The 26,631-nt window shown below is 39.3% G+C and overlaps 1 protein-coding gene across 2 annotated transcripts in view; it reads left to right on the top strand.

Moving 5' to 3' along the window:
- Window positions 1-25,126, top strand: part of VWC2L (von Willebrand factor C domain containing 2 like) — a 150,480-nt gene extending 125,354 nt beyond the window's left edge. The window contains exon 3 of one of the 2 annotated variants that reach the window (XM_029932928.1): window positions 24,870-25,126. In XM_029932928.1, the coding sequence (XP_029788788.1) occupies window positions 24,870-25,018 (149 nt within the window). In that variant the 3' untranslated portion in view covers window positions 25,019-25,126. The remainder of the gene's footprint in view (window positions 1-24,869) is intronic. The other variant, XM_029932929.1, reaches the window with a different exon arrangement.
- The last annotated feature ends 1,505 nt before the right edge of the window (window positions 25,127-26,631 follow it).

The following is a 26,631-nucleotide window of genomic DNA, read 5'->3' as shown; positions in this document are numbered from 1 at the left end:
CTGTGGTACTTGGCACAAAGCTGCTAAGATGTATAAAACCCTACTTTGATTACCATATGTTCATTGTGTTAATTTTCTTTCAGCCAAATGCTCCCTAGATCTTCTCTGCTGTCTCTTTTTAGCTTCTCCTAGATTCTTTTGAATTCTAATGTTTTCCTTCCTTTCTCAATAATGTTCTAGTGGGGAACATGCAAAAGCTCTGTTTTATTCTAGAAATGGCCACAGTAGGAGTAATATTGCACTTCTATGCGGCAGTTGTCCTCATTACCAGTGACTGTTAAATTTCATAAAAATGAAGTATAATGTTCATAGGCAGGCCAAGTAATTGTTGCAAATATCTGATTTTTTTTAAGTTTATTTATTTTTTGGAGAGAAAGAGCATGAGCAGGGAAGAAGCAGAGAAGGGAGGAGAGAGAGAATCTCAAGCTTGTTCAGTGCCATCAGCACAAAGCCCAATGCAGAGCTTGAACTCACCAACCATGAGATCACAACCTGAACAGAAACCAAGAATTGCGTGCTTAACTGACTAAGCCATCCAGGCACCCGGCAAATATCTGATTTTCAACAAAAGAAAAATTCATGCATTGGTTAGAAAACTTGTCATATGATTTAAATGTTTCCATATATGAAATGAGTATCATTCTTCTATCCCTGAAGTTCTAGTTTTTATAAGCATCATTTTTAGCAAACACCAAGAACACTGAATGTTACAAACCATGGAATTGGCTGAATGAGAACCATCTAACTCAGCCAATGAGATCCTTTCTCACTCAGCAACTCCCATGGTTTGTAACATTCAGCATTCTTGGTGTTGGCAGAGTTGGTAAGTTCAAGTGATTGTGTGCCAAAACCAAGGGTCACTGAGGGAATCTCAAGGAAGAGGACACCCAAATTTTATTACCAGAGGCCAAAATCTACTTTTAAGTGTACTGTTGAATAAACACCACAATTATTTACTGAATTCCTGCTACACACTACCCTGAGTGCCTTTGTGGTGTTGAGAGCCCAGCATGGAACTAGTGGGTACATAAATGCCTTGTATACCAGATTCCATAATAGGGATACAGGGCACAGTGCTTGCTCTGTGGGGGTGGGGAGGATGGTCAGCTCAAACTGGTGGCATTTTGTTAATCAGGATCCAGAGGTCCCCTTGAATGCCACCATATGTCCAACAACAGGCTGGGGGCTTGAGTAAATTCTAATAGAACACTTGGGGTTATATCTCCAAGCTTTTATGTTTGTACCCTCCTAAAATCCTTGAATTGACACCAGAACTAAAGCAAAGATGATTAGAAGCCAGAGTAGAACAAAACATATATATGTGTAGATGCATGCAGCCCAGAGTGGACTGGAGAAAGTTTTATACATGCAATCTAGGGCAAGGTAAAATTTACTAGAGCTGAAAGCATAGGAGATATTCAAACACTTTTCACCAAGTGGTCTGTGATTGCTAACACCTGTGTCCCCAGAGCTCTTTAAAAATAAATGCCACAATTACATTTTTAGATAATAAATGCTGGCCTCAATATTAAAGTTACTGAGGGGTAGAAGATCAACTGGGCAGCAGTCACTAAAGACGATTATAGAACCAAATCAGCAAAATTCTATCTGGTTTACTCCCTAATAATGGGGCTCAATTATTAAGGTGTCCAGGTGCACTCAATGTCACAGATACATGAAAGTACAGAGATGCCACGGGAAGCAAGAAAGTGAAGCCCATCGTCTAGTATCTGGGTTTCAATGAAGAAGAGTCTTGCCAAGATCTCATTCATTCTCAGCTCAGTATGACCGTATCCCATACTAAGAGGTGGAAGTAAAGCATTTTGTCCTACAAAGGCACAGTGCATGGTATACAGTAAGCACTAAGCAGAGCTTATTGAGTGGATCTAACAAAACATGAAGACTTTCCTCTTCTCTATGCAGGAGAGTTGATTTCTTTCAGCTTCTTTCATTGATTTAGGATTCACACTGAATTACACCAGTTAATGTGAATTCTGCTTTCTTCAAATGTCTTCTCAATTTGGAGGCAATGCCAATGCAATTCTAGGGTTGTCACTAAATCTACAAAAATCATATGACTCATGATGTTTCTCTCTCTGGGGCTCTTCGCCAGTAACACACTAGCAGAGCGATTACTCGCTCATACTATTCAGAACTCTTGTTAATTCTGCAGAGTCACGCGACTCACTATCGCTCCTTGTGTTATTGGGAGTTCCATCACTGCCTTGACAACACAAGGCGTGCAATTTACAAGCATAAAACATTTACACAATTGAAAATAAAATTTATGCCAGTATTCTCTAGGATTTGCGTGGGCATTAAAAAAATCTGCATGTTGGCAGAGATGATATACTTTTGATTTCCGAAAATGAATACTGTAAGCCAAGACTTACAATTCATAAATAAACTTGTGTTTTCCATGCAGGATATAAATACTCTAAAATACTGCCTACAAATTCAAATCTGAGCAGGGAATTCAATCAAATCTAGTGGCTCAAGGTGCCATTCTGATAGCACTGAAGGAGTCTCTCTCTCTTTTTAACCATATGCATAAAGCAGCTAAGGGAAGACCACAATGGTCCAGTTGAATCTAACCAGGTTGTTAACATAGATAATTTATCAAGGGGCTACAGTGATAACAATCAGCTTAAGGTGGGCGACTTTTCTGACCTTCTGTGTTTAGGCTTGACCAAACCTTTAATCCTCCAGAGATTTTTTTTGCAAGCACTAATAACAGCACTAGTAATCATTACATAGTATGAAATTCTTTTAAAATCCACTGAGAAATTCTACTTTATGTCTAAAGTTAGCATCATCTACAAGTTGATTCAAGGGGTAGTGTTTCACTTTCCCATCATTTCTATAACAATACCCCAAACTTACAGTTTTAAATAACAACCATGTGTTCTTGTACAGCTCTAGAGGTCCGAACACTAAAATCAAGAAGAAGGCTGGACCATACTGTTTTCCTTCTGGAGGCTTCAGGAGAGATTCTGTTTTCTTGCATGCTGTAGCTTCTAGAAGCTAGCAGCGTTGGTTGGTCATGACTCCCTTCTCTTATCACTGCAACTTTCTGCTTCTTTCATCGTGTCTTCTACTGACTTTTATTCTCTTACCTCCTTCTCATAAGGAGGCTTGTGGCTACACTGCACCCACGTGGAGAATCCAGGATAATCTCCCCCTCTCAAAACTCTTAACTTAATCACATCTGGAAACTCCCTTTGACCATGTTCACATATTCACAGCCTCCAGGGAGTAGGATATGGACACTGTAGGGAGTCCACTATTCAGCCTACCCCAGACAGTACACCAAAAAGGACATTAAAAAAACAGCACCTCTACATATTTAGGACATTATCCCCCCCTTCCCATAAAGCATTGGACAATCATAGATGAAAAGAAGCAATTAAGACAACATTAAGCCATGCTGATGCAGTAAACAAGCTGTATTAAGGAATTGGCACAGCCATACAGTTATGTTATAGAAGACTGAAGTCTGTGTAGAATTAGAGGCTACATTTCTTGGCCCTTCCTTCTAGACTCCTAGGCATAACCTCCCTGATGCCCTTGTCATTGTCCTCTCTAGGTGCTTCTGCTAAGGCTCAGAGAAAAACACTGACCGGATCAAAGACTGTCTCAATATCTTTTATGAACACTGCAAACTTTCTGATGCAAAGAAAAGACAAATCAGACAGGCAAATGTTTAAAAAGTGCCTAACTCAGTGTTTAAAACCGAGTTGGCTTGAAAATCCTCATGTGAAATGCAAGTACTGCACAATTCTCTTTATTGCTCAAATGCTCCAGACAGTACAGTCCCTAGGGCTGTGCTCTGCCATTTGGAATGAAAATGAGCATCATATGAAAAGTTGGGTGTATCTAAAGGTCAGTGGAATTTCAACCAGATGTTTTGCTTCCCCACCACAGACTTGGCAGTAGGAGTAGTTTATAAATTCCACTTGGGGAAATAAATGTAAATATTTTTAATAACATGTTTCCATTTCCACCTTGGCTCTTCTTTAAAGTTCAAAACACAGTCTCACTTTCTTTTTTTTTCTAATGTACTCAAACAACATTCATTACCACAAGTAGAGTATTTTAAAATATCTTAAATTGAACTCATCAGTCCCCACTCTCCATTTCTGACTTATCCCTTTCTCCTCTTGCCTGAACCTGATTTCCTCTCTGTCCCTCTTCAGAGATGGCATTACTTGTGTCACCCAATCCAGAAGCCAGTGACAAGCTACAGACTCCTTCGTCTGCTTCACCATCTACATCCACAGTCATTAAGTCCCATAATGTATTAAATGAGGTTTTTTCTATTCAGACAAGAAGCTATGCCTTGTTTCAAAACTCTTGTGCCTCACCTGGACAATCACCATAGTTCTGTAACTCTCTCCCTTCTCATCTTACACGCCTTTACTCAGTCCTCCACCCTCTAGACAGACTGAGCTTTCAGAAATGTTAATATCATGTCACTTCCCTACTCTGGGGGTTAAAAATACAAACATCTAATTTTGATACAAAAGATCTTCCATCATCTTTCACCAGCCTTCTCTCTAGCATTACCTTTCTGGCCCTCCCACCCTATTCCTGAACCCTGCAACTTGGCTACAAAACCTCTCCTTGCTGAACACTGGGACAAAAATTAGCAAGGCAGCTCCCACTATTCAAGATTTTATAATCTCTTAGAAGGGATAAAACTGTTCAACTTTGTTAAAATATATATATAGTTTAATAGTGTCATAAGAGACGAACAAAGTGCTTTGAGGTTCAAAAGTTAAAGAAAGAACATTTACTTAGCAGGGTATGGAGGGAATCAGTGTAGCATTTATAACACACTTCGAGTATAAATTTCACAAATGGTTATAAAAAAAATAAAGGGCATTCAAGACAGGAAAGAACATCATTCTGATCTTTTAAAATCCTCAGTCAGATTTTACAAGTCTACTTATTTCCATTTAAAGAACTGAAAAGCTGTATTAGATTTCATAATGAGGAAGCTATCGTAGTAGGCAGTTTCAGTATCTGGAACAGCCTCAGACTCTGGTTGGGTAGGTAAGCAGAGGCAGGGAGAGAACACAGAATAACTTAGAGGGGCTGTTTGTAAAACATACAACAAAAAACTGTCCAGTGGCAAGCTGCCACTGTTGCTAGCAGAGTAATATTTCTCATTTCTATCCATGACTATGATGGACCCCCAATTCCTTCCAAGCCATCAGTTCCCATGGATTTTTACTGACTTCTCTTTCCAACCTAGATCTCATGGTTCATTAATTCACCCTCTTTCCTGTCACCTTCCACCTGCCTTGTAAAACCCCAAACACCATCACCTTAAGTATCTACCTCCTCTAACACCAGCCCTGGGCTGGCGGACGCATTCACCCATTCAGCTGCAAACCACAATAGACCCCAGCATTTCCTTCTCTATCAAGCTTTCCATGCTACCCATTTGGACCTTAAGAGTGGGCTCTCTTGTATCCCATGTCCCCATTCACCTCTTCTCCATAAACTGCTTCCTTCCTTCACAGCAAAATGGGATCCTTTTAACCCACTCCCCTTCCAACTTTAAGAAATGTGCCTGTTCTGACTTTTACATCTTATAGTCCTTAATTTCATATCTCAAGAGAGTTTTCTTTCTCCTTAAAAGTCAGATTCTGGTTTAGAAAGTGTGGGTGAGGCCTGACGTTGCTCATTTCTTTTTTTCTTTTTAATTTATTTTTTTTAATTTATATCTAAGTTAGTTAGCATATGGTGCAACAATGATTTCAGGAGTAGATTCCTAAATGCCTCTTACTTATTTAGCCCATCCCCCCTCCCACAACAGCTCCAGTAACCCTCTATTTATTCTCCACATTTAAGAGTCTTATGTTTTGTCCCCTCCCTGTTTTTATATTATCTTTGCTCCCCTTCCCTTATGTTCATCTGTTTTGTATCTTAAAGTCCTCATATGAGTTAAGTCATATGATATTTGTCTTTCTCTGACTAATTTCACTTAGCATAACACCTTCTAGCTCCATCCACATAGTTGCAAATGGCAAGATTTCATTCTTTTTGATTGCTGAGTAATACTCCAATATATATATACACACTACATCTTTATCCATTCACTCATTGATGGACATTTGGGCTCTTCCCATACTTTGGCTATCATTGATAGTGCTGCTTCTAAATATTGGGGTGCATGTGCTTGGACAGCATCATGCAGAAAAATGAACTTTTGCCCATTTCTAACAAGTTTCCTGTGATGCCTGTTGCTGGCCCTAAGATCATAGCATTTTATTTATATCTATTTGTAGTTGACATACATTATTTTCAGGTGTACAACATAGTGATTTGACATTTATATACATTGTGAAATGATCACATTAAATTTAGTTACCATCTGGCACCATATAAACAGCACAATATTACTGACTATTTAGTCCCTGTGCTTGTACTTTACCTCCCCATGATTTATTTATTTTAAAACTGCAAGTGTGTACTTCCTAATTCTCTTCACTATTTCATGAACTCCCTCATTCCACTCCCTTCTGGCAATCACGAGGTTGTTCTCTGTATTTATGACTCTGTTTCTGAATTATAGTTTGGTTTGGTTTTGGTTTGTTCTTTTGTTTAGATTCTACATAAAAGTATAAAATATTTGTCTTTCTCTGACTTATTTCACTTAGCATATTCTCCTCTACATCCATCTGCATTGTTGTACCTCAATAAATAAAAAAAAATCATGTGATGAAATTCAATATTCATTTATAATAAAAGCTGTTGCCACTTGATTAACAAGCCCTAGAATTCATTCCCTGCATGAACACCTACCACATCCTCTTCTCCAGACCTGCAATCTTTCCTTCACTGTGGATTCTTTCCTCTCAGCCTATAGATAGGTACATCCCCCTGATCTTAAAAAAAAATCACAATCAAAAATATAAGACCTTAAATTGATTGAATGAATAAATTTCAGCCCAATAAGTTCTTCCTCTTGTCACATAGCACACATATCCATTTCTCTTCAAAACAAGGCTTCCTGGGGGCACCGGGGTGGCTTAGTTAAGTGTCTGACTCTTGACTTTGGCTCAGGTCATGATTTCATGGTCTTGACATAGAGCCCTTTGTCAGGCTCACGCTGGGTTTGGAGCCTGCTTAAGATTCTCTCCCCCTCTTCCTCTGCCCCTCCCCCACTTACTCACTCACACTCTCAAATAAAATAAAATAAAATAAAATGAAATAAAATAAAATAAAATAATGAAATAAAAATGATAAAAAGGCTTCCTGAATATGCAGTCTTTTTTTTTTCCTACATGTGTCATTTTTAAGCCTGCTGACATCCACCTTCCTCCCCACAAGGACACAAAAATTGCTTTGGCCTGGGCCACCGAGGAGCTGCAGAATTCTAAATATAATGTATATATTCAACTCATTTCCTTCCACATCCCAGTAGCACTTGAATCCTTATTGAATCCTTCTTCTCTATCAACTTCCTTTACATCTTCTTACATCACCTTTAGAGCCATTCATTCCCAGACCCCTTCTCAGGGTTCCATTCCTCTACCCATGAGCACCTGGGTGCCTCAGGCAGTTAAGCATCCAACTTCAGCTCAGGTCATGATCTCACGGTTCGTGGGTTCAAGCCTTGCATCGGGCTCTGTGCTGGCAGCTCAGAGCCTGGAGCCTGTTTTCAGATTCTGTGTCTCCCTCTTTCTCTGACCCTCCCCTGTTCATGCTGTCTCCCTCTGTCTCTCAAAAATAAATAAAACACATTTTAAAATTTAAATGTTAGTTCCTTGGGGTTCCATCAGTAGTAACTTTCTCATTATTTATTCTCTGTTCTCAAGAGGCCATTCCTGGATTCAGTCATGATTTGTATCTTGAAAATGCCTAAATTGTTGCTTCCAGTTCAAATATCACCCTTGATATCTCAACTCTTATATCCCACTACTTACTCCAACTACGAAAGACATTTAAATTCCAGTATTCTAGAACTGAACTCCAGACCTTACTAATCCTGTATTACACCTCTCAGTGAAAGGTACCACCTACTATCCACACATCAGCAAGAACTATAAACATTTTATGTCCTTCCTCTTCCATACTACTCACATTCATATCCTATCAATCCTACTTTCTTTACTATCACCCCAGCTCACCCTCTCTTCTCCATTCCTATTGCCACCAGTTTATTGTGGGCCTTTCCCCTTTTATTCCTGGAGCAATAACTGTTCTTGCTCCCTCCAGCCTGGGTGCCTTCCAACCCCACCCCACACTAGAACATTCTGGCTCTAGAATAAATATGATGATGCTACTCCACCATTTAAAAATCCTTTAGTAGTAGCAAAATGCTGTTAACAGTGAATGCCATTCTACTCAGTGTGGCTTACAAGGTCTTCTAGGACCTGGCCATCATTGTTTCTCAGCTCCCTATATTCCTACTGGGACCCTAAGCTTCAGATGCATAGAATCCTTACATTTTTTTCATTAAAAATTTTTTTTAACATTTATTCATGTTTGAGAAAGAGAGACAGAGGGGGGGGGAGGGGGGGGCAGAGAGAGAGGGAGACACAGAATCCAAAGCAGGCTCCAGGCTCTGAGCTGTCAGCACAGAACCCAATGTAGGCCTCAAACCCATGAGCAGTGAGATCCTGACCTGAGCCGAAGTCAGATGCTTAACAGACTGAAGCACCTAGGCACCTCTCCTTACATTTTTTTCAATGAATCATAACCCCATCTTGCTCACTCCACTAACTGAGTTTGCACTATCCTTTCTTATCCACCACTGTCACCCTGATCCTTCACCAAACTACTTCCCAGTCTCCCCACAAGATCCGCTCAGTCTTCACATCTTCCAGGAAGCCTTCCTTGTCCTCAGTTTTGATTAGGTCTCCTCCTCCATTCTCCCATAAAGTCCTCACTAGTGACAAGCTCATTGGAGTGGAAGCTGGAGGGGAAGCTCCTTGAGAGCCAGAAAGTGTCTTATCATCACTGTATCTTCACTGATTTGCACATAGGTAGCCTTCAACAAATGCTTGTGGATAAATGAATAAACTACCCTTCATAATTGATATCTAGCCATTGGTAATTCCTGGGAAGGCAGCAGACTTGGGAATATCCTTGAAATGAGACGGGCCACATTTGCACCTTACATGAACTCTCTAGATCGCTCTTCCTTTACCCTCCCCACTTCTAAATATTTCCTTTAAATTCAGAGAAAAATTATTTGCACAGGCAAGAATAAGCTCAAGATTTCTAGACTCCCAGGGGTAGAGGGGCAGATCTTAAGTCTATAATTATAATTTATTTATTTGCTTTTTAGGGCATGAAACTATTGTCCTGTTTTCAGAAAATTCACTGGGCTTTTCAGTAATATTTTTTCTATATAGACATTCACTAATTTTCCTACCTGGAAATAAATATTGGTGTCTAATGTCCATTTGTGTTTATGATACAAGACCAGGGTCCCGATGCATGATCTGAATGACCATACAAAATATATTCTCAGAGACAAAATTGCACCTCTGAGTGTCTCTGTACATCAGCAAAGCAGAGAGTTCCTTCCAAAGTTCAGTTTTGGAGGTTGTTTATTCTGCAGCAATTCAAGCTTGAGCCAAACTGATTGTTTTCCTGGCTTAAATTGCATTGTGGACCTCAAGGAAAAGAACATAAACAGTTGGCAAATTTACAGCCTTTAAACAAAATTGCCTTAACTTGAGGGGATTCCCTTAATATTGCTTATGATTTTTTTTCACTCTTTTTAAGAACTTTCCCATTTCACAGAATTCAGAACATGAAATGATGACATACAGGATATGCTTCTAGGTAAAGTTCTTATAAAACAACAACAAAATATCTTTTTAACGTAAATTCCTTATGCATTGGATACCACAGTCAAAGTATTAAATAGGATCTGAAATAGAGCACTTGGGTGGCTAAGTCGGTTAACCATCTGACTTTGGCTCAGGTCATAATCTCTCAGTTTGTGAGTGTGAACTCTGTCTCAGGCTTTGTGCTAACAGCTTAGAGCCTGAAGCCTACTTCGGATTCTGTGTCTCCCTCTCTCTCTCTGCCCATCCTTCTCTCTCTCTCTTTCTCTCTCTCTCTCTCTCTCTCTCTCTCTCTCTCTCAAATAAACATTAAAAATTTTTAAAAATAGAAAAGGGCCTGAAATGATAAATCTCATATAATGTTCATTTTCCATAAACACCATATGTACCTCTGTCAACAAACCTAGCATACTGTAATCTTGGGCCAGGAATCCATACCAGGAGGACTTGCAGTAAATACAAAATAACCTAATTATTTGGAGAATAAGCTTCACTTCCTTTTGTTCTCCAGCTTAAGTCCTTTGCCTACAATTTCAACTACCCTCTTGTTAATATCTCCCATCCCTTTGTTTCAGTCACCACAAGCCTGCCCAAACCCCAAAGCTAGAGAATAGCTAACACTTACCAAGTGCATACAATATACTATTTTCCATACTTTGTGTGTATTAACTCATGTAATAATCACAACAATCCCATCAGGTGGGTACTCTTACTGTTCCCAGGTCACAGATCAGAGAGAATAAATGAGTCACCCAAGGTGACAATTAAATCATGACTGCCATGGAGCACCTGGGTGGCTCAGTCAGTTAAGCCTCTGACTTCAGCTCAGGCCATGATCTCACATTTGTGGGTGCAAGCCCCGTGTCAGGCTCTGTGTCAGACTGACAGCTCAGAGCAGCCTGCTTTCAATTCTGGGTCTCTCTCTCTCTCTCTCTCTCTCTCTCTCTCTGTCCCTCCCCCTCTTACGCTCTTTCTCTGTATCAACAATAAATAAAACATTAAAAAAATTTTTTTTAAATCATGACTGCCAGCTTAGGGTATTCTTTCTCAATATTGGTGAGCTTTCATAGAAACAATTACACAAATGTGTTGGTACCACTACAAAGTGTGGTCCTTATCTGGAACTTCACCTGTTCAATAATTTCATTGTTTCCCAGTCAGCGTCTTTATTCCCCCAAAGCCTGCCTCAATCCTTTTCTTTCCTCACCTTCTGCCTCCACTCAGTAGATTCAGGCCCCTCCTTCTTCCTAGAGGAAATAGAAACTATCAGATTGAAACCCCTTCAGCCTCTTATTGCCTATCCTGATGGAAGAGGTTCCCCATTTGCCATCTATCAACATAGATTTCCACATTCTCTGGCTTTCTCACTCTATCAAATATTCTCCCCATCCTGCCAACACTACTTTTTTGAATATTCAAACTCTCCCCTCTATTTCTTTTCCACTAGTATTTAAACATATTTACCTCTTTCCCCTTAAATATCCCTCCTCAGCCTTGGCTTCATACAACACTGACTGGACTTTATGTCTATATCTCCTTACTGCCCACCCATTCCTCAACTTTCTTCAGCCTAGGACTTACCTTCACTTCTCCACAGAAATGGCTTTTAGGAGTTACCAATAAACATGTCTCTGTCCCTATGTCAATTGTCATCTCAACAGCATTTAACACTGCTGTCATCTTTCCTACCAGAAATATGTCCTTTCGTTTTTTTTGATACCATGTACTACTGCTTTTTGTCTTTCCTCTTTGAAGACTTCTTAAGTCATCCTGGCTAGTTCCAACTCTTCTGTCGGCTTCTGAAATAGTAATCGTGTCCTAGACTCTCTCATTGGGCTATACGAAGCTCCAGGGAAACCACATCTACTCCTCTGGCTTCAATTACCATTCATTTGCCAGAAACTCCCAACTCTCTCTGCCCAGCTCAATCAGTTCTGTTCTGCTATTCATCTCCATTGGAATGATTCATGTGTATTCATCTCCATTGAAATGATTTATGATTCATGTTTCTAACATTAACTACATTCTCTTTCCCCCAAATTCTGGTCATTCATCAGTGTCCCATAACCTTGCTTAAATCATCTTCTACGTTATTTCACACATTTGGTCTACCACCAAATCATGTTGATTAGACCTCCTAAATATTGTTCAAACTCACTCATTACTCTCTATTTCCAGGGCCACTGCCCTAGTCTACACCATGATTATCTTTGCCTGGATTAATTCAGGAATTGATTAAATTGGTCTACTTTCTGCAATGGGGCCTTCACCTCTGCTCAACTCATTATCTACATTGAAGCCAGGGTATTCTATTTAAAAAGTAAATTTGGTGATGTCATGGTTTTGATTGCCCTTTAGATGCAATCCAAAATCCAATATATAGTTTAAAAAAAAAAACACTAAGAACTAGCTCCTATCTATGTCTCTATTTTATCCTTAGTCCACCTTCCACTGACTCTCTATTCTGCAGTATCTCAAACGCTTCCCTGTGGGCCAAGCTTTTATTGCACTTAGGAGCTATTCATGTCACTCCTTTGTCCCTACCTCCCATTATCACCCATCATTTCCTAAAGGCACCTTTCTCTGACGTCTAGACTAGATTAAATTCCCTTAGTATGTGTATTCTTTCTTTTAATTTCCATAATCTTTATCCCCTTATTTGTATTCAATATCTACTTTTGCTATATGCATATAGGAAGGAAATATGCCTCGCCGGTGGACATTGTATTTCCAGACTAAAATATTCCTAGACTCATTATACAGTTTGTGGACTATTTATTTTTACCAATCTTGTCATCATTTCTGTGTCATAGTTATTACCTATCTAGATGGACATTAAAGAAAATGTCACTTTGTTACTTAAATTACCCATGGCATATCTAATAATACATCACTATGAAAATCACAGAAATGTCAGTAGGGCATCTTTGGTCATATAATCCAATAATGAAATAACCTGCCCATCACCTTTTTTTCAGTTGCAAAGCATTTCATGTCTTTGAACATAGAGAATAAAAATGGAAAGTTTTCTCTTTATCTCCATCATGAAGTGGTGTATGTGCATGTGTGTCTATGTGTGTGTGGTGATGCCCACTTTGTTGGTAAGCACACTCATTGTATTATGTCCCTCTCTCCATTGAGGGTGTGACTTCCATTTTAGTGTGTTCACTCAAGCATATTATTTTAAGGAAATAATAATAAGTTTGCAATTTTTTCATCAATGAAGGAGGCAATTTTCAAAGATACTAAATTAGCTGTCAGAAGTAGAAAGTTTTTTGCTTAAAGAAATTTTATATTTTTATATGAAAGTTAGACAAATCGTGTCATACAAGCTATTCTAACCTGTTTCTATCCCAGAGATAAATACATACTATTTTCTTTCCAATAATAACCAACTTGTTTTTTTGGAAAGTGAGGTCATTAAAGGAGCCAAAATGGTTCCAAATGCCAAGTTTCACACATGACTCTTTGATTCTCAAAGCTGTCGTATGGGTAAAAATCACACTTATCAACAGAACACAATAATGACAGCTCAGAGGCTATGCTGAAACTTGAAAGTAATTGAACCATTTAACCGCCATTTACTCGCTCAGAATTCCTCCTCCAGAATGACCCCATTGCTAAAAGCCTATGTTGTTGTAGCATGATGAATTCATTATTCTTTGGATAAACTCAGCTAACTATGTTATCTTCCTAGTGGTTCAAAGGTAAGGTTCTTTCTTATCCAAGCTCTACCTTATCCTAAAGTAATGGATCTCAAATTTCAGTCTCCATTGAAATCACCTGAAATGTTTGGAAAGCACAGATTGTGGGGTCCATAGCCAGAGGCTCTGATTCATCCAGTGTCTAGTGGGGCTGGAGAATTTACATTTCAAAGGTGTTCTCAGTGATGCAGATGATCAAGGCCCACACTGAGCATCCATCCTAAAGATATGTCCTTTTCTACAAAACCCAGCATTCTTTCCACCAGATTACATAAAGATTTCCTCTGGGCCATTAGGAACAGCTTCTTATCTTTTAGTAATTCCTTGTTGCTGTTACTAGTAGAAATATCATGAAAGCCACGTGTGTAATTTTAAATGTTCTAAATAGAATCTCAAATTTAAACAATTTTTAATTACATATTTTAATTAGCCATTTAGAAAACTAAAAAAAAGGATGAAATAATATATTTTATTGAACCAAATATACCTCAAATATTTTCATCCAAAATGTAATTGATATAAAAATATATTAATGAGCTATTGTATGACTTTGGGGGGGTATTTTTATTTTAGAGAGAGAGAGAGAGATAGAGTGTGAATGAATGGGAGAGAGGGAAGGAGAGAGAGAGAGAAAGAGAGAGAATCTTAAGGATATGCAGGGCTCCATCCCAGGACCCTGGGATCATGACTTGACCAAATCCAAGAGTTGGATGCTCAACCGACTGAGCCATCCAGGTGCCCTGCTCATATTTACTTCTTACACTTAACAGCACATCTTATTTTGAAGTAGGGACATTTCTAATGTCTCATAGGCAGACATGGCTAGTGGCTACTGTAATACACAGCACAGACATAAAACTTGAGATTCAAGAAAATGAATATTAATAGCTCTGTTTGGTCTGTCCTTTTTATGGTATTCACTACATTTCCTCACCTGATGGGCCTGATTGTCTGCTACATTATCAATTTAGTAACAGATTTTAAGGGAAAAAAGGAACCATTACATCATTAAGTGTACACAGTGATTTTAAATGCATGCTAATGTAAGAACTCTGTTTTATACATAGAACCATGATGCACTTGCACATATCATGATGTTCTTGTTCTTCTCCTGACACTTTGTCCTATTCATCTCCCCCTCCACCATCAACAACCCCTCTCTCCAGCAAGATAATCCATGTTAACAATTTAGTACTGATATTTCTTTAGCTTTCCTATATCTGCTTATAATGCTGTACAAGCATACAAACAGAAGTATATCTCTATTTGTTTTATTAAAACAGGATCATATTGTACCCATATTTCTGTATAATCTCTTTCTTATTTAGTTACAACTCATGAAAATCTCTTCACATCAGCTGGAGGTTTTAATTCGTTATTTTCAATGGCTACTAAAGAGTCTATGGAACAGCATACAAAATTTATTCAATATGTCCATGGTTGGTGTCCATTTACACTTACCGTGTTTTTGTTTTCAAGAAAAATATTTTAAAAGACTCAAAAGATAGATGATAGATGGGTAGAGGGGTGGACAGGAAGGTTATTTGGATATGCTCTCCCTTTTACAATGCAGTTTTTGTTAGCCTTTAACTTAGACTTTCTCCCACCATATCTGGGCATTTCTAACAAACAAAACCAGTCATCATTAACTGACAAAACAAACCATTTTCAGTAATTTTTCTAAGATCCTTCTACAGTTAATAGTTGGCTCAGGTTTAATAGATCTCCCTTTAATTTTTCCCAGTGATGCTCCTTATAGGTGTTCTTTTCATCTGCCTAACTTCCTGGTAAATAGTCAACACGTCTGAGGAAAACCCACATAGAAGTGATTTTACTGTTGTATGCTCATTTACCTTGTAAAAAATATTAATTGGCATTAATAAGATTAATTTCGTCACTGATGTGATTTTATCTTAATGAAACTAGAAATCCAAGGGCCTAGAATCCATTTCCTGCCCAAAGTAGCCTATATTGTGATTCAGGTAATAATAATAATCAGAATGATAAACAGCAACAACATTTACTGTGTGCTCATAGGCAACAGGCACCTACTCTAAGTCCTTTAATGTATTAATTCATTTGCTTTTTCAAAATCTCTGCAAGGTATGTTTGTTTCAATATTATTCCCACTTTACAGCTAGGGACACTGATATGATATCTTTAGTAAATGGCAGAAACAGGATTGAAACATAGAGAGTATGACTCCAGAATCCTAATGTCCTTATCTAGTAAATTCATAGTAAATCACCTCATCCCCTCTCTTCTGGAACTTCAGTGCCCTCAGCTATAAAATGGGTACAGTAATATCCATTCTTCCTAACTTTAGGATTGTGGAGAGAAAAATATGAAAGTGACCTGAAAACCACTGAAAGCTCTCTCAAGGGCAGGGAGACTTATTGTAGGTTGGAATATTGGGTAGGACTATTTCATCATTTGAAGCAAAAATTGAGCAGATAAAGTGTTTTATACAATAGCAAATTAAACTATGTTCTGACTATACATCCTTCTGAAGGTGACACAGGACATGTGTGTCCCACTAACACAGAATGTGAACTGCTCCTGATTCTCCCTGCCTGCTGATTTTCCTTAAATTAGAGAAAGAGCAGCCAACCTTTATCCCCATTGTGTAGCTTGACCGTGTCCTTCCTCTCTCCACTCTGCACCTTGCATTTTACTTAATTGGAGCACCAGGCTATAAATCTTACATACTTAAGGGCCAGAAAACTCTCCGGAGCTCTCACACTGAAATTTGTGTGGGAGTTCAGCAATATTGAATTTTCAAATAAAATGATTAACAGGCACCTCTAGGGCAGCCTCAGAGAAAACAATCCTTCCTGAATCTTGCCACCTTAATCTGAGGAAGCTTTTTGTTCTGAGGTTTAATAAAATGGTTGTGAGGTAACATAGGTACGGGTGACAAGAAGCAGGCTGAGAGGGGCTGCATTCTCTGGGCGGGAAGTTCTCTTCAGCAACTTCTGTCTGTCCAGGCTTGACAGGGCCACTGGGACATGTTACTGGGGAAGTTTCAGTCGTTTAAATTTAACTGCTATCAGCTCTCATTACTGGGTTGTTTTTTTTTTTTTTTTACAAACATTTTTCTCCAAGATTTTAATAGTTGGAAATGGGTACACCTGATCAGAAAGTCTATTTGCTTTTCCATAGCATAACAACATCTATCAGATTTTATGAAGCAGAGAATTAAAATCAGTTGAAAGGAAGAACATAATCCAATCCAATTGTACCCCCAGACTGAGGTCTGCAAGCCTACTATTTGCTGAAACAATGATTTAGATGCCCTGCCAAATAAATATAGGATGTTTATGGCCTTACACAATAGGGATCTGCCTCATTTCTGCAGCAGGAAGATCATTTACAACCAATTTCTAAAAGACACCAAGCGTCAATAATAAATTTTCAAATCAAGGCCAAAAATCGCAATACTCAAAAGGGGACTATTAAGCAATATGAAGTTGTTGTCAGAAAAAGGATTTTCAGGGACACCATACCAATTTATAATCTGGAAGCATCTATAAAGTCGTCATGAGCAGCTTGGTTTTCGTAGTCACTGGGAAGGAGGAGGCTTGGCTGTAAAGAGGATCTGGGTCGACAAGCAACAAGAACAGGGCATCTCCTACCGAGACCTCTCAGTGCCAGGCTGGCTGCCCGTCAAGATGATCGCTAGAACCACGCTGCCTTCTCAGCCAGATCTGCTCTAGGGAGCAGTTCCCGCTTCGCAGTTATGAAGAAGAGGTTGAATAAAGCTGCTGGCGGGCCCACTTCTCTGCTCCATGTGGGGATTTCATAGCCAGATCTTCCCCTTTACATTCAACCTTTTGCCAAGTCACCTCTTTACCTACACACGCACGCACACACACACACACTTCTCTCTCCCCCACCCCTTTTCTCAAGAAACAGAAGTTTAAATACCCTGGCCTTTTCCTTCCAATACATCCCACAACATCCCAGGTGCTCTTAACGCTTGGAGGAAGTGAAAATCAGCTCACAGAAAAGATTCATTTCTGGGTTGGAACATGGTAACGTGGCTGTGTATCCCAGCTCCATCCCTTCCTAGCTGGGTGCCTTTCTTGGAGCCACTTGAAACCTTTCTATGCTTCTTTTTCTTATTAAAACAACAACAACAACAACAATATGACAGTTCATGTGAGGAAGACATAAGGTCATTCATGAAAATTCTTAAGTCAAAAGTATTAACGCCTGGAAGTCAGGAACAAGAGAGCGTCTGATTACGACTGCCACTAGAGGAAATAACAGTAAACATAAACAAGGACTCTCCTCAAGGAAAGTAGTCAACCAGGGGTCAAAATAGGGGAGCTGAAGTGTAAGCCCTCTCACCATGTGTCCTCTGCCTTTCATCAAGTCCCTTAACCCTTCTGAGCCTTACTTCCCTCACCTGTGCAGTGATAACCACCTTATAGCCTTAGGGTGAATGTGAAATACAAAAACATATATAAACATGCTCTATAAACTATAAAGAATTTTCCCACTCTTTGGCCCTCAACTGGTCTTGTTTACTTTCTTCAGGGAATGACTGGAAATGGCCATGTTTGTTTCTATTCTTTTTGTCTGATTCAGCCTATTTAAATATCAACTCCCTAAAGGCAGAAACTTTGTCTTATTAACAACTATATCATTCATGTTTAGAGCAATCTTGTTCTGAATATTTAGTGTTCTGATGCTAGACAAGCATACTGGCAGCCAGCCCAGAACTAAATAAACAAATAAACTTGAAACAGATGAAGTTTGCCCTCATTGACCTATTTCTCCTCATCCATCTTAGCATCAGAAATCAACAAATGCCTCTTTCCTATGACTGAGGAATCCTCTATACATACAGAAAACCCAGTTCTCCCTAGAGAAGCTACAACTGCCAGGTGTCTGTGTACCAGCCTCCCTTGCAGCTAGGGGACAGGCTCTTGACTAAGCTCTATGCTTAACTGCCACAGATTTTGAACTGTAAGCTAGTAATTTCAAGTGTGGGACCACAGTCTCCCTTCTGGCTGCTGTGGTGATGCTTCTAGCAGCAACCAGGGCCCTGGAGATACTGAAGGAGCAAGCTACCTGCACCCAAGGTGTATTTTTACTGGGTCAAATCTGTAGCATGATTTTAACCCTTGATCCTGATTGTGTGACCTCCAAGCTTTGTTCTTTTTGGTATTCTGATATTCTCTATATACAGCTTCCTCTAATTAGTGCATTTTAAGTTTAAAATATTTATAAATGGTTTTGTTGCTTGACTGATAGGATCCTCCTTCCTCAAACAACCCACTGTCTCCATCAGATTGCACATAATCCTGGTCCCCAAAGGGACTCCCAACTAAGCTGTCCTACTAGAAATTACCACTCCTTTCCAGTCCTTCTCTTCCCTCCACCCCCACCCAGATCAAACTGCACATTTCCTGGAGCCTTTTCCCTTAGGACCTTACTTTGTATAGGGATAATATGATCAGTGCACTTAAGCCAATGTGCTAATTGCTGACACTGACTTAATATAACTCCAGCATCTTAATAGAGACTTTTAATGCCTCAAAGCAAAGGAAAAGGGAATGTGTTTTTACTGTTACCCAGTGCCAGGGCCTGTGAGCATTTTATTCTTTGTCTGCTATCTCTTTGTTGGCTGCCTCCATCAAGACATATCGTGTCTACTCTAACAATGGGTGCCCTTGGATCAATCTAACAATGACACTGGTCCAGTTTTATTAAAGCAGTATCTTTACTTCACGATGATACAGGTATACATGCACATGCACGCACATACACACATCTCTACTTAAAATACTTCAATGGCTTCCTATTGCCAAAATAATGTCAATGAGATATAAAACTCCTGAATACTTAACAATTGGCTCTTGCAAGCCAGCATGAATCATCAGCTCCAGCACACAACTGTCTTCCTAGCTACATCTTACTACACACATCACTCTAACCCCACAGCTTTTTCTGCCTCTTCTTTGAATCAGACTCTCCCTCTGCCCCCACCCAAACCAAATCTTTCCATGGACCCATAACCCAAGTTCTCTGTTACAACCTTCCACAGCTCTGTGATCTTCTTCTTTAGAACCTTAGTCCAGATTATGTATTTCTTCCTCCATGTAATCAATGTGAGATTTAACATTATAAGCAAGTATGGATCTTGAGGAGTTATGATCAGAGGAGCAATAGACTTCCTTTTTCTATGTAATTTCTATGTACCCTTTTATGTGAGAAATCTCAAGGCTTAGCAATAAGGAGAACTTTAGTGGCTGAGCAAATCTGCTCAGTTCTTACAACCACAAATATAGCAGCATCTATTTTTTCCTGGCTTCTTAAATTATTGAAGCTATATGAAATCACTCCAAATGCTAGTGATCAGAAGTCTGATCACTAGATACTCTATGCAGATGCTTCATAAGGTACCTCTGCAAAGCTGATGTGGGAAGATGGGGGGAAAAGACAGAGAGGCAGACAACTGATGGCCACCTTACCAGAGCACCAGAGCATGCCTCCCTTATAGGATTTCTTTTGCATAGTTTCTACTGTAGAAAGAGAAATGTTTGCCAAAGTTTTTATTGTATAAGTGTGCAAATTAAGTACTTAAAGTACAGAATAATAGAGAAAATTATGCCTCATGGAAGATCTTTTACATGTAGAAGTATTCCTAGCCTGCTTTCCCTTCTCCCCTCCCTATCCAGCTCCTAGTAAATATTTAAATTTCATTTCCAATTTTAATGCATTTCCAAAAATATGAATTGTTTCTAAGACTAGACCATATGGGTCCCCATTAGTATTTGGGTTACACAGTGCTTAATAAGGTCATATAGATAATCAATCATAGAACCACAACTTGAACCAGGACCCCTAAGTTAGAGTCCACTTTCATTCTGCTTTTTATGTGATCTACTTCTGGTACCAGAGGGAATTTCACTGCTGCCCAAAGAAAAACCAAAACTTCACTACACAAGCATCTTCTCCATGGGAAATTTCTTTTAGTTGTTAAATTGTGTTTTCTGGAGAGTATTAGACTACACAATATAAAACCAATAAATCTAATGAATATCTATAGAAAGACAGTCTCATTTATTTGTAACCATCAAGCTTCTTAACTCTGAGCATGCATCTTCAATACTAAAACCAACTGGACCTCTAAATTCTGATCAGAAGCTTAGCATCTGGGTTAATGGAAACCAGAAATGTGCTCCTAGACATTTGCCTCTTTTTGTGAGCCATTAAAAACATGCTATAGATCAGAGAAATTTGAGTTCATATCCCTTTGATGCCCTTTCTAGATGTGTGAACTCAGCCAAGTTATTTTCTATCTCTGAGGCTCAGGGATAGTGCACCTTATATGGTTTGTACGACTGAGGGTGAGAAGGTGCACTTTAAGATGACTTATTGGAATAATTAAATGGCACAAATTCCTGGCATGAAGTAAGTACTCAAGAAATTATCACCATGTCTTACCATTGACAAAGATCTCTATACCAATATGACTAGAGCAAAGCCTGATATATATGTAAGGTCTGATATATTAGTTCAGAAAATAATTTTGCTCCCATCATATAACCAGTTTATACTATTTAGTTAAATAAAGATATACTGAGTTTTGAATATGTGCAAACATAGTATTAAGCCTGACCACAAGTCAGTTCCTTTTTTTTTTTTAAGTTTATTGTATTTATTTTGAGAGAAAGTATGAGTGGGGGAGGGGCAGAGAGAGAAAGAGAGAGAGAGATAGAGAGAATATCCCAAGCAGGCTCTCCACTATTAATGCAGAGCCTGATGTGGGGCTCAAACTCAAGAACCATGAGACCATGACCTGAACTGAAATTGGACACTTAACTGAGTAAGCTACCCAGGTTTCTATTTTTAAGGAGCTGACATCTTCAAACATACCTGATATATGATACCTCCTGTGTTCTTAAATATCTCACCACAGTTGACAACCAGGTTCTCAGTTCTCTGAGCAATTCATGTGTGTGTGTGTGTGTGTGTGTGTGTGTGTTGTGTCTAGTTCCTTGAGAATCAATACATCTCCATTTCCTCTTATTGTAGGTGTCCAAAGAAAGAAAGAACAGTTGGTCACCACTCTTCGCATAATAAGCCTTAATTCTCAGAAAGTTATTGAGTTATTCCTCTGTCTTCTCTTTTGAGATTAAATAATTTCAATCCCTTTAACCTTTTCTCACAGGTCCTACTTGCCAACCTTTGGTTTAATCATTTTCTCTGCTTGCCTCTGGAATCTCTCCAAGCCTTCTGTGCTATGTTGCTTTGCCATTGAGCTTACTCTCCTAAGAAACTTATTCTTCCACATAAACCAAGAAAAATGAAAGCATCTGCCCCCAAATAAAGAGAATAAATAGAAAGATAAATTTCCCATGTAAGGAACCCATACAGGACAATCATATGCTTGAAGCCAAGTAACATTTGCTGTCACCACTATTAAGGAGAAAGGGACAAAACCAGAACAGTTTCTAAATAGCGCCAGCCATTCTGCTTCATAATTATCTAAATTACTTCTAAGCAGGTAAGACTATTAACCACACACTTGAGGCTTTGGTTACACTGGAAGTTCTCAGAAGCATGCTAATAAAATCATTGTTAATGAGATCAAATGGGAATTTTTGATTCTTTAAAATACTTCCGGCCACCAAGTCAACCATCAAGGTGGTTATGTTATTTATAGGCAGTGACTTTGTTCAATCCTGGCAAAATGCAAAGAATCTTTCTTTGCGTTCTGTCCATCACTATAAATTAATACTTTCTGAGCTGAGAAAGCAACAAATTCTAAGGGGCTATTAAGAAATGATGTAGAGAGCTGATCAAATACACACTGATCATAGTAGGACACCAACACATGCAGAAAGGAGCAGATAGGAAAACCAGACCTCTAGTAAAATGTCTCTTCAAGACATGCAGAGTGACTTGTCAGAAATCTTTTTACACAGGGGCGCCTGGGTGGCTTGGTGGGTTAAGCCTCTGACTTCGGCTCAGGTCAGATCTCACGTTAGTGGGTTCTAGCCCAGCATCGGGCTCTGTGCTGACAGCTAGCTCGGAGCCTGGAGCCTGCTTCTGGTTCTGTGTCCCCTCTCTCTGCCCCTCCCCCTCTCATGCTCTGTCTCTCTCTGTATCAAAAGTAAATAAAACATTAAAAAATTAAAAAAAAAGAAACCTTTTTACACAAATCCTTCCCTGCTTTTTTCTCTTATTGTGCCATTGAGATGAACCTGCCCCCTGTGAGCCAACAGAATGCTTATGCTTACACACACACACACACACACACACACACACACACACACACACTTAAAAGTCTACTTATAAGTTTCCAAATCCCTTCAAGAAACTGAAAAAACTCTTCACTAGATCATACTCTGCCTGTTTTAGGGACTTCCTTGTTTTAGAACCACTATTTAGAAAAAAATAAACAATTTTTCCTTCCCCATCTGGAAAAGTTAGAAGTATACAATAGAGTAAGAAGCCTTGATTAGCAGTGGGAAGGTAGAGAGAGAAACCACTGCTTCCCTGGGTTGGGGGGGGCGGGGGTGTCTGCAGGAAAACAGGTGGTAGCGGTCACCATGTTTGATCACTGAAGATAGTTTGGCTCTGTCCACATCCTGGCTGGCCTAGAACTGGCCAGGCTGAGAGAGGTCTGTTGTCAACAGCTATGAGACAACTAACTACATTCTGAAAAAGCCTCCAGGCCAAATTCTCTGCAGATTCCCTCCGTTCAGGGACCAAAACAAATTAATGATTTCATGTGGAATTTTCCCAGGGGAGGTGTAGCCCCAAAGACAGTTCAGTCTATCAAACAATAAGTTAAATCCTAAAACAGAGATCCTTAAATCATCACCAGTTAGGATGGCCAGGAACTTACAACCACAGCATCATAACAAGAAGCATCGTTGTGGGTGATAGTTTGCTAACTGTTTTAACTGTCACTGATGATCCATTATATCCCTCTTACTCTTGCTGGTCAGTTCTCCATGAGAACCATGCACAGGCACATGTCCCAGGTGTTTGTCCAAAGGTGAAGGAAAGGCACAGGTACACGAAGACCGCTGGCAGATGTATGTACAATATAAGTTTAGGAGCTCTAAAACAATGTACGATTAAAGCCATAGCATATTATATAGATTTGTGTTGAGAAATATACACTGTAACTTCATAGCTACCATTTTTTTAAAAGATTTCAATTATGAAGTGGAACTACAAATCACCCCTGATTTCATTTATTTGGTGGTAAAGATAATCTTGTAAATTCTTATCAAGCAGGAAGAAAGTGAAAGTAGAGCACTGATATTGAGGTATGTTACTTTGAAGTGGTTATGGAAAGTGGCCAGTAATGCCAGGTCAATAGATCATGAGTAGACACAACTCTCTCTATCCAAATTTGTACTTGGGAAACTTAACACCAAATGGTTTCAAAGAAACAGCAACTTGCACTACCTTACTATACTCCTCATTCCATCTTGGGAAGCAATTTTTATTCCATTTGATTTCAAAAAATATGATCACCAATACTGAATACTGGCATTTGTACCTAGGGAAGAAAGGGAAGTAAGGAAAAGGAGAGAAAGATAAGTAAAAAATTAAGATTGATCGATTTTTAAAACATCCATCTCTACGAAGCAGGTGACATTTTCAGGAAAGCTTTTCTGAATCCAAAAAAGTAAAATAAAATTCCTGCTGACTTTCAAAAGCCAATCATTTGGGTCATTCTTAAAAAAAAATAGATAGCCAGCAGATTAAAGGAGCTCCATTAATAAAAATCAAATGAACCTCTAACAAAGCTTGTTTGGGACATGAATAAATCATGGTCATGAATTATTTATTGTTATCAAGAAACAAGCTGGGGATTCCAGGAACTGGACTTTGGGGAGGTACTGAAGCCAGGCAATGAATGAGTTCATTGTAGCCCACCCACCCACCGTGGAAGTGAGAGGGCAGGCCACCGGGTACTATCACCTGAAGCAGACCACTCTAGACACCCCCAGGGGGGGGCGCTTCTGCAGCATTTAGATCCCAGAGCATAAAGCAACTAGAGTTTTATCCATAGACTCATACTTTAGAAAACCGCAGTACTCAATAATAGGCAGTAAGATTTTTTTTGAGCACTAGATCTTTTATGTTTGCCTTTATAATACACATGGGGAATATGAGCTATTTACAAAAGCATGGAGGTTGAAAGTTGCATTTAAAGGAAACAGCTAGAAAGTACCTAAGTAATAAGCTAGGAAGAGTAATCTAACCTACTCATTCATGGCTTTGGGGGTTGGCTTTTTGATGGGGGTTGGGAAGAGAAGAGAAAACAGGGGCCACTCAGATTTAATCAACTAATCAACATTTCTGTGTGTTCCAGGTCCAAACTGCTTTGCAGGAACTACAATAATCCCGGCTGGCATTGAAGTGAAAGTGGATGAATGTAACATCTGTCACTGTCACAATGGGGACTGGTGGAAGCCTGCTCAGTGCTCAAAACGCGAATGCCAAGGCAAGCAGACTGTGTAGAACAAATTCCCAACCAATGAGGAGTTCTTAGGAGAGGATACTATGGCTTCCACACTGCACATGTTTGAAACAAAACAAAACAAAACAAACAAACTCCTGCCAGCTACAACAGGGTCACCAGCAAAACCTTTTAGGGTTGACAAAAGTGAATATTTTACTAAGAGGAAATTTCTCTCTTTCTCTCTTGCTATATAAGATATATATAGTATATAGCTACCGAAACCGCTTTTGTAATTATCCATGCTTGATGGTGACTTGATGACTGGATTTCTGAAACAAAAAGGAAGAAACAGCCTGGCATAGGCTTCCGTTCTGGTGACACCTCTAGCCAGCCAGCTTACCGTCTCTGATTTACTTATGTTTACTCTTCTGTACATCCCACATGGCATTTTTCTCTTATAGTATTTCTTTTTCATATTTAGAGCCTAAGGGGCCAGATTTGACTGCACAGTTAAGTTTTGAGTTGTGTCACATAAACGTTAGTAGAGGAACATCAGGCCTGAGGACCCTTCCTGACCAGGAAGACACAAAAGCATCCAACCCATCACTCCCCTTGGGTGGAACATGCCCTGGAGGCTCAGAAAAGACAGGTGGGTACAGGCTGGGGCAGGGCAGGGAGCAGGTGCTTGTGCCATATGCGGGGAATCACAATTCTTACACACCACACATTTCCGACCCAAAACCTTGAAACTGCCAATCAAAAACTAATACGTGAAGAACACCACGAGTTTGACTCAAGAATCCAAAGGGAGACAAAAATTCAGAATTATAGCATTAATCACCAGACATTCTTATAACGCTGAATTTCAGTTTGGTTTGTAACTCAATATACTCCAAACCCACTGTGTCACCTGGCCCTAGAAATACCAGAACCAGGGTGAGTAGCACCACTGTGAATCTGAATCCTTCTGAACACTCCTGGCTTTGGAGTTCAGATTTGGCTGAAAGCCAGTAGTACCCACAGGCAGTTTAATGGTTTGGGACTGTGTTTGCCATGTTTTAGTAATGACCACTCAGCCCTATGTCTAAAACACAGATTCAGGACACTCTTTCCACCTCAAGTGCTGATTTAAATTAAAGATTAGGGTAGAGTGAGTCTTGCACAATACAATTTCATTTGTTGAACATTTTTTAAAATGTATATATTAGATACTGAACAATTAAAGTGAACCTTTGAAGAGTCTCAAGGTTGCCCTGGTAATGCTGCTCGTATAGTAACAGAAAAATAAAATACACAGGGTATCTGATGCCACCTCGAGTCAAGCATAAATTTGGGGATTCTGAAACTGCATGGCATACTTAGTTGCTTATTCCACTCTCCTATCTTGAAAAACCTGGTGTGGATCTGGCAGGGTCCTTGAGGAAACTTTAAGGTTGTCTTCATTACCAGTGTTCTTTCCTTTTCCACTCCCACCCCAGCCTGGGCTTTGCCACAGCTCTCGAATAGTGCCACATTCTAAAACAAGGTTTCTGAAGTTTAACTCTGTTGACATCGTAGGCCAGACGATTTGCTGTTGCTGGGGGCCATCCTGTGCATTTTAAGGATGCTTAGCAACATCTTTGGGCTCTATCTACTAAGTATCACTAGCAAACACCCTGATTTTAACAACGGA

The sequence above is a fragment of the Suricata suricatta genome, chromosome 3 (assembly GCF_006229205.1).
Source record: "Suricata suricatta isolate VVHF042 chromosome 3, meerkat_22Aug2017_6uvM2_HiC, whole genome shotgun sequence".
NCBI lineage: Eukaryota > Metazoa > Chordata > Mammalia > Carnivora > Herpestidae > Suricata > Suricata suricatta.
Note: the sequence above shows the minus strand (reverse complement) of the source record. Positions and strands in the feature narration are given on the sequence as shown.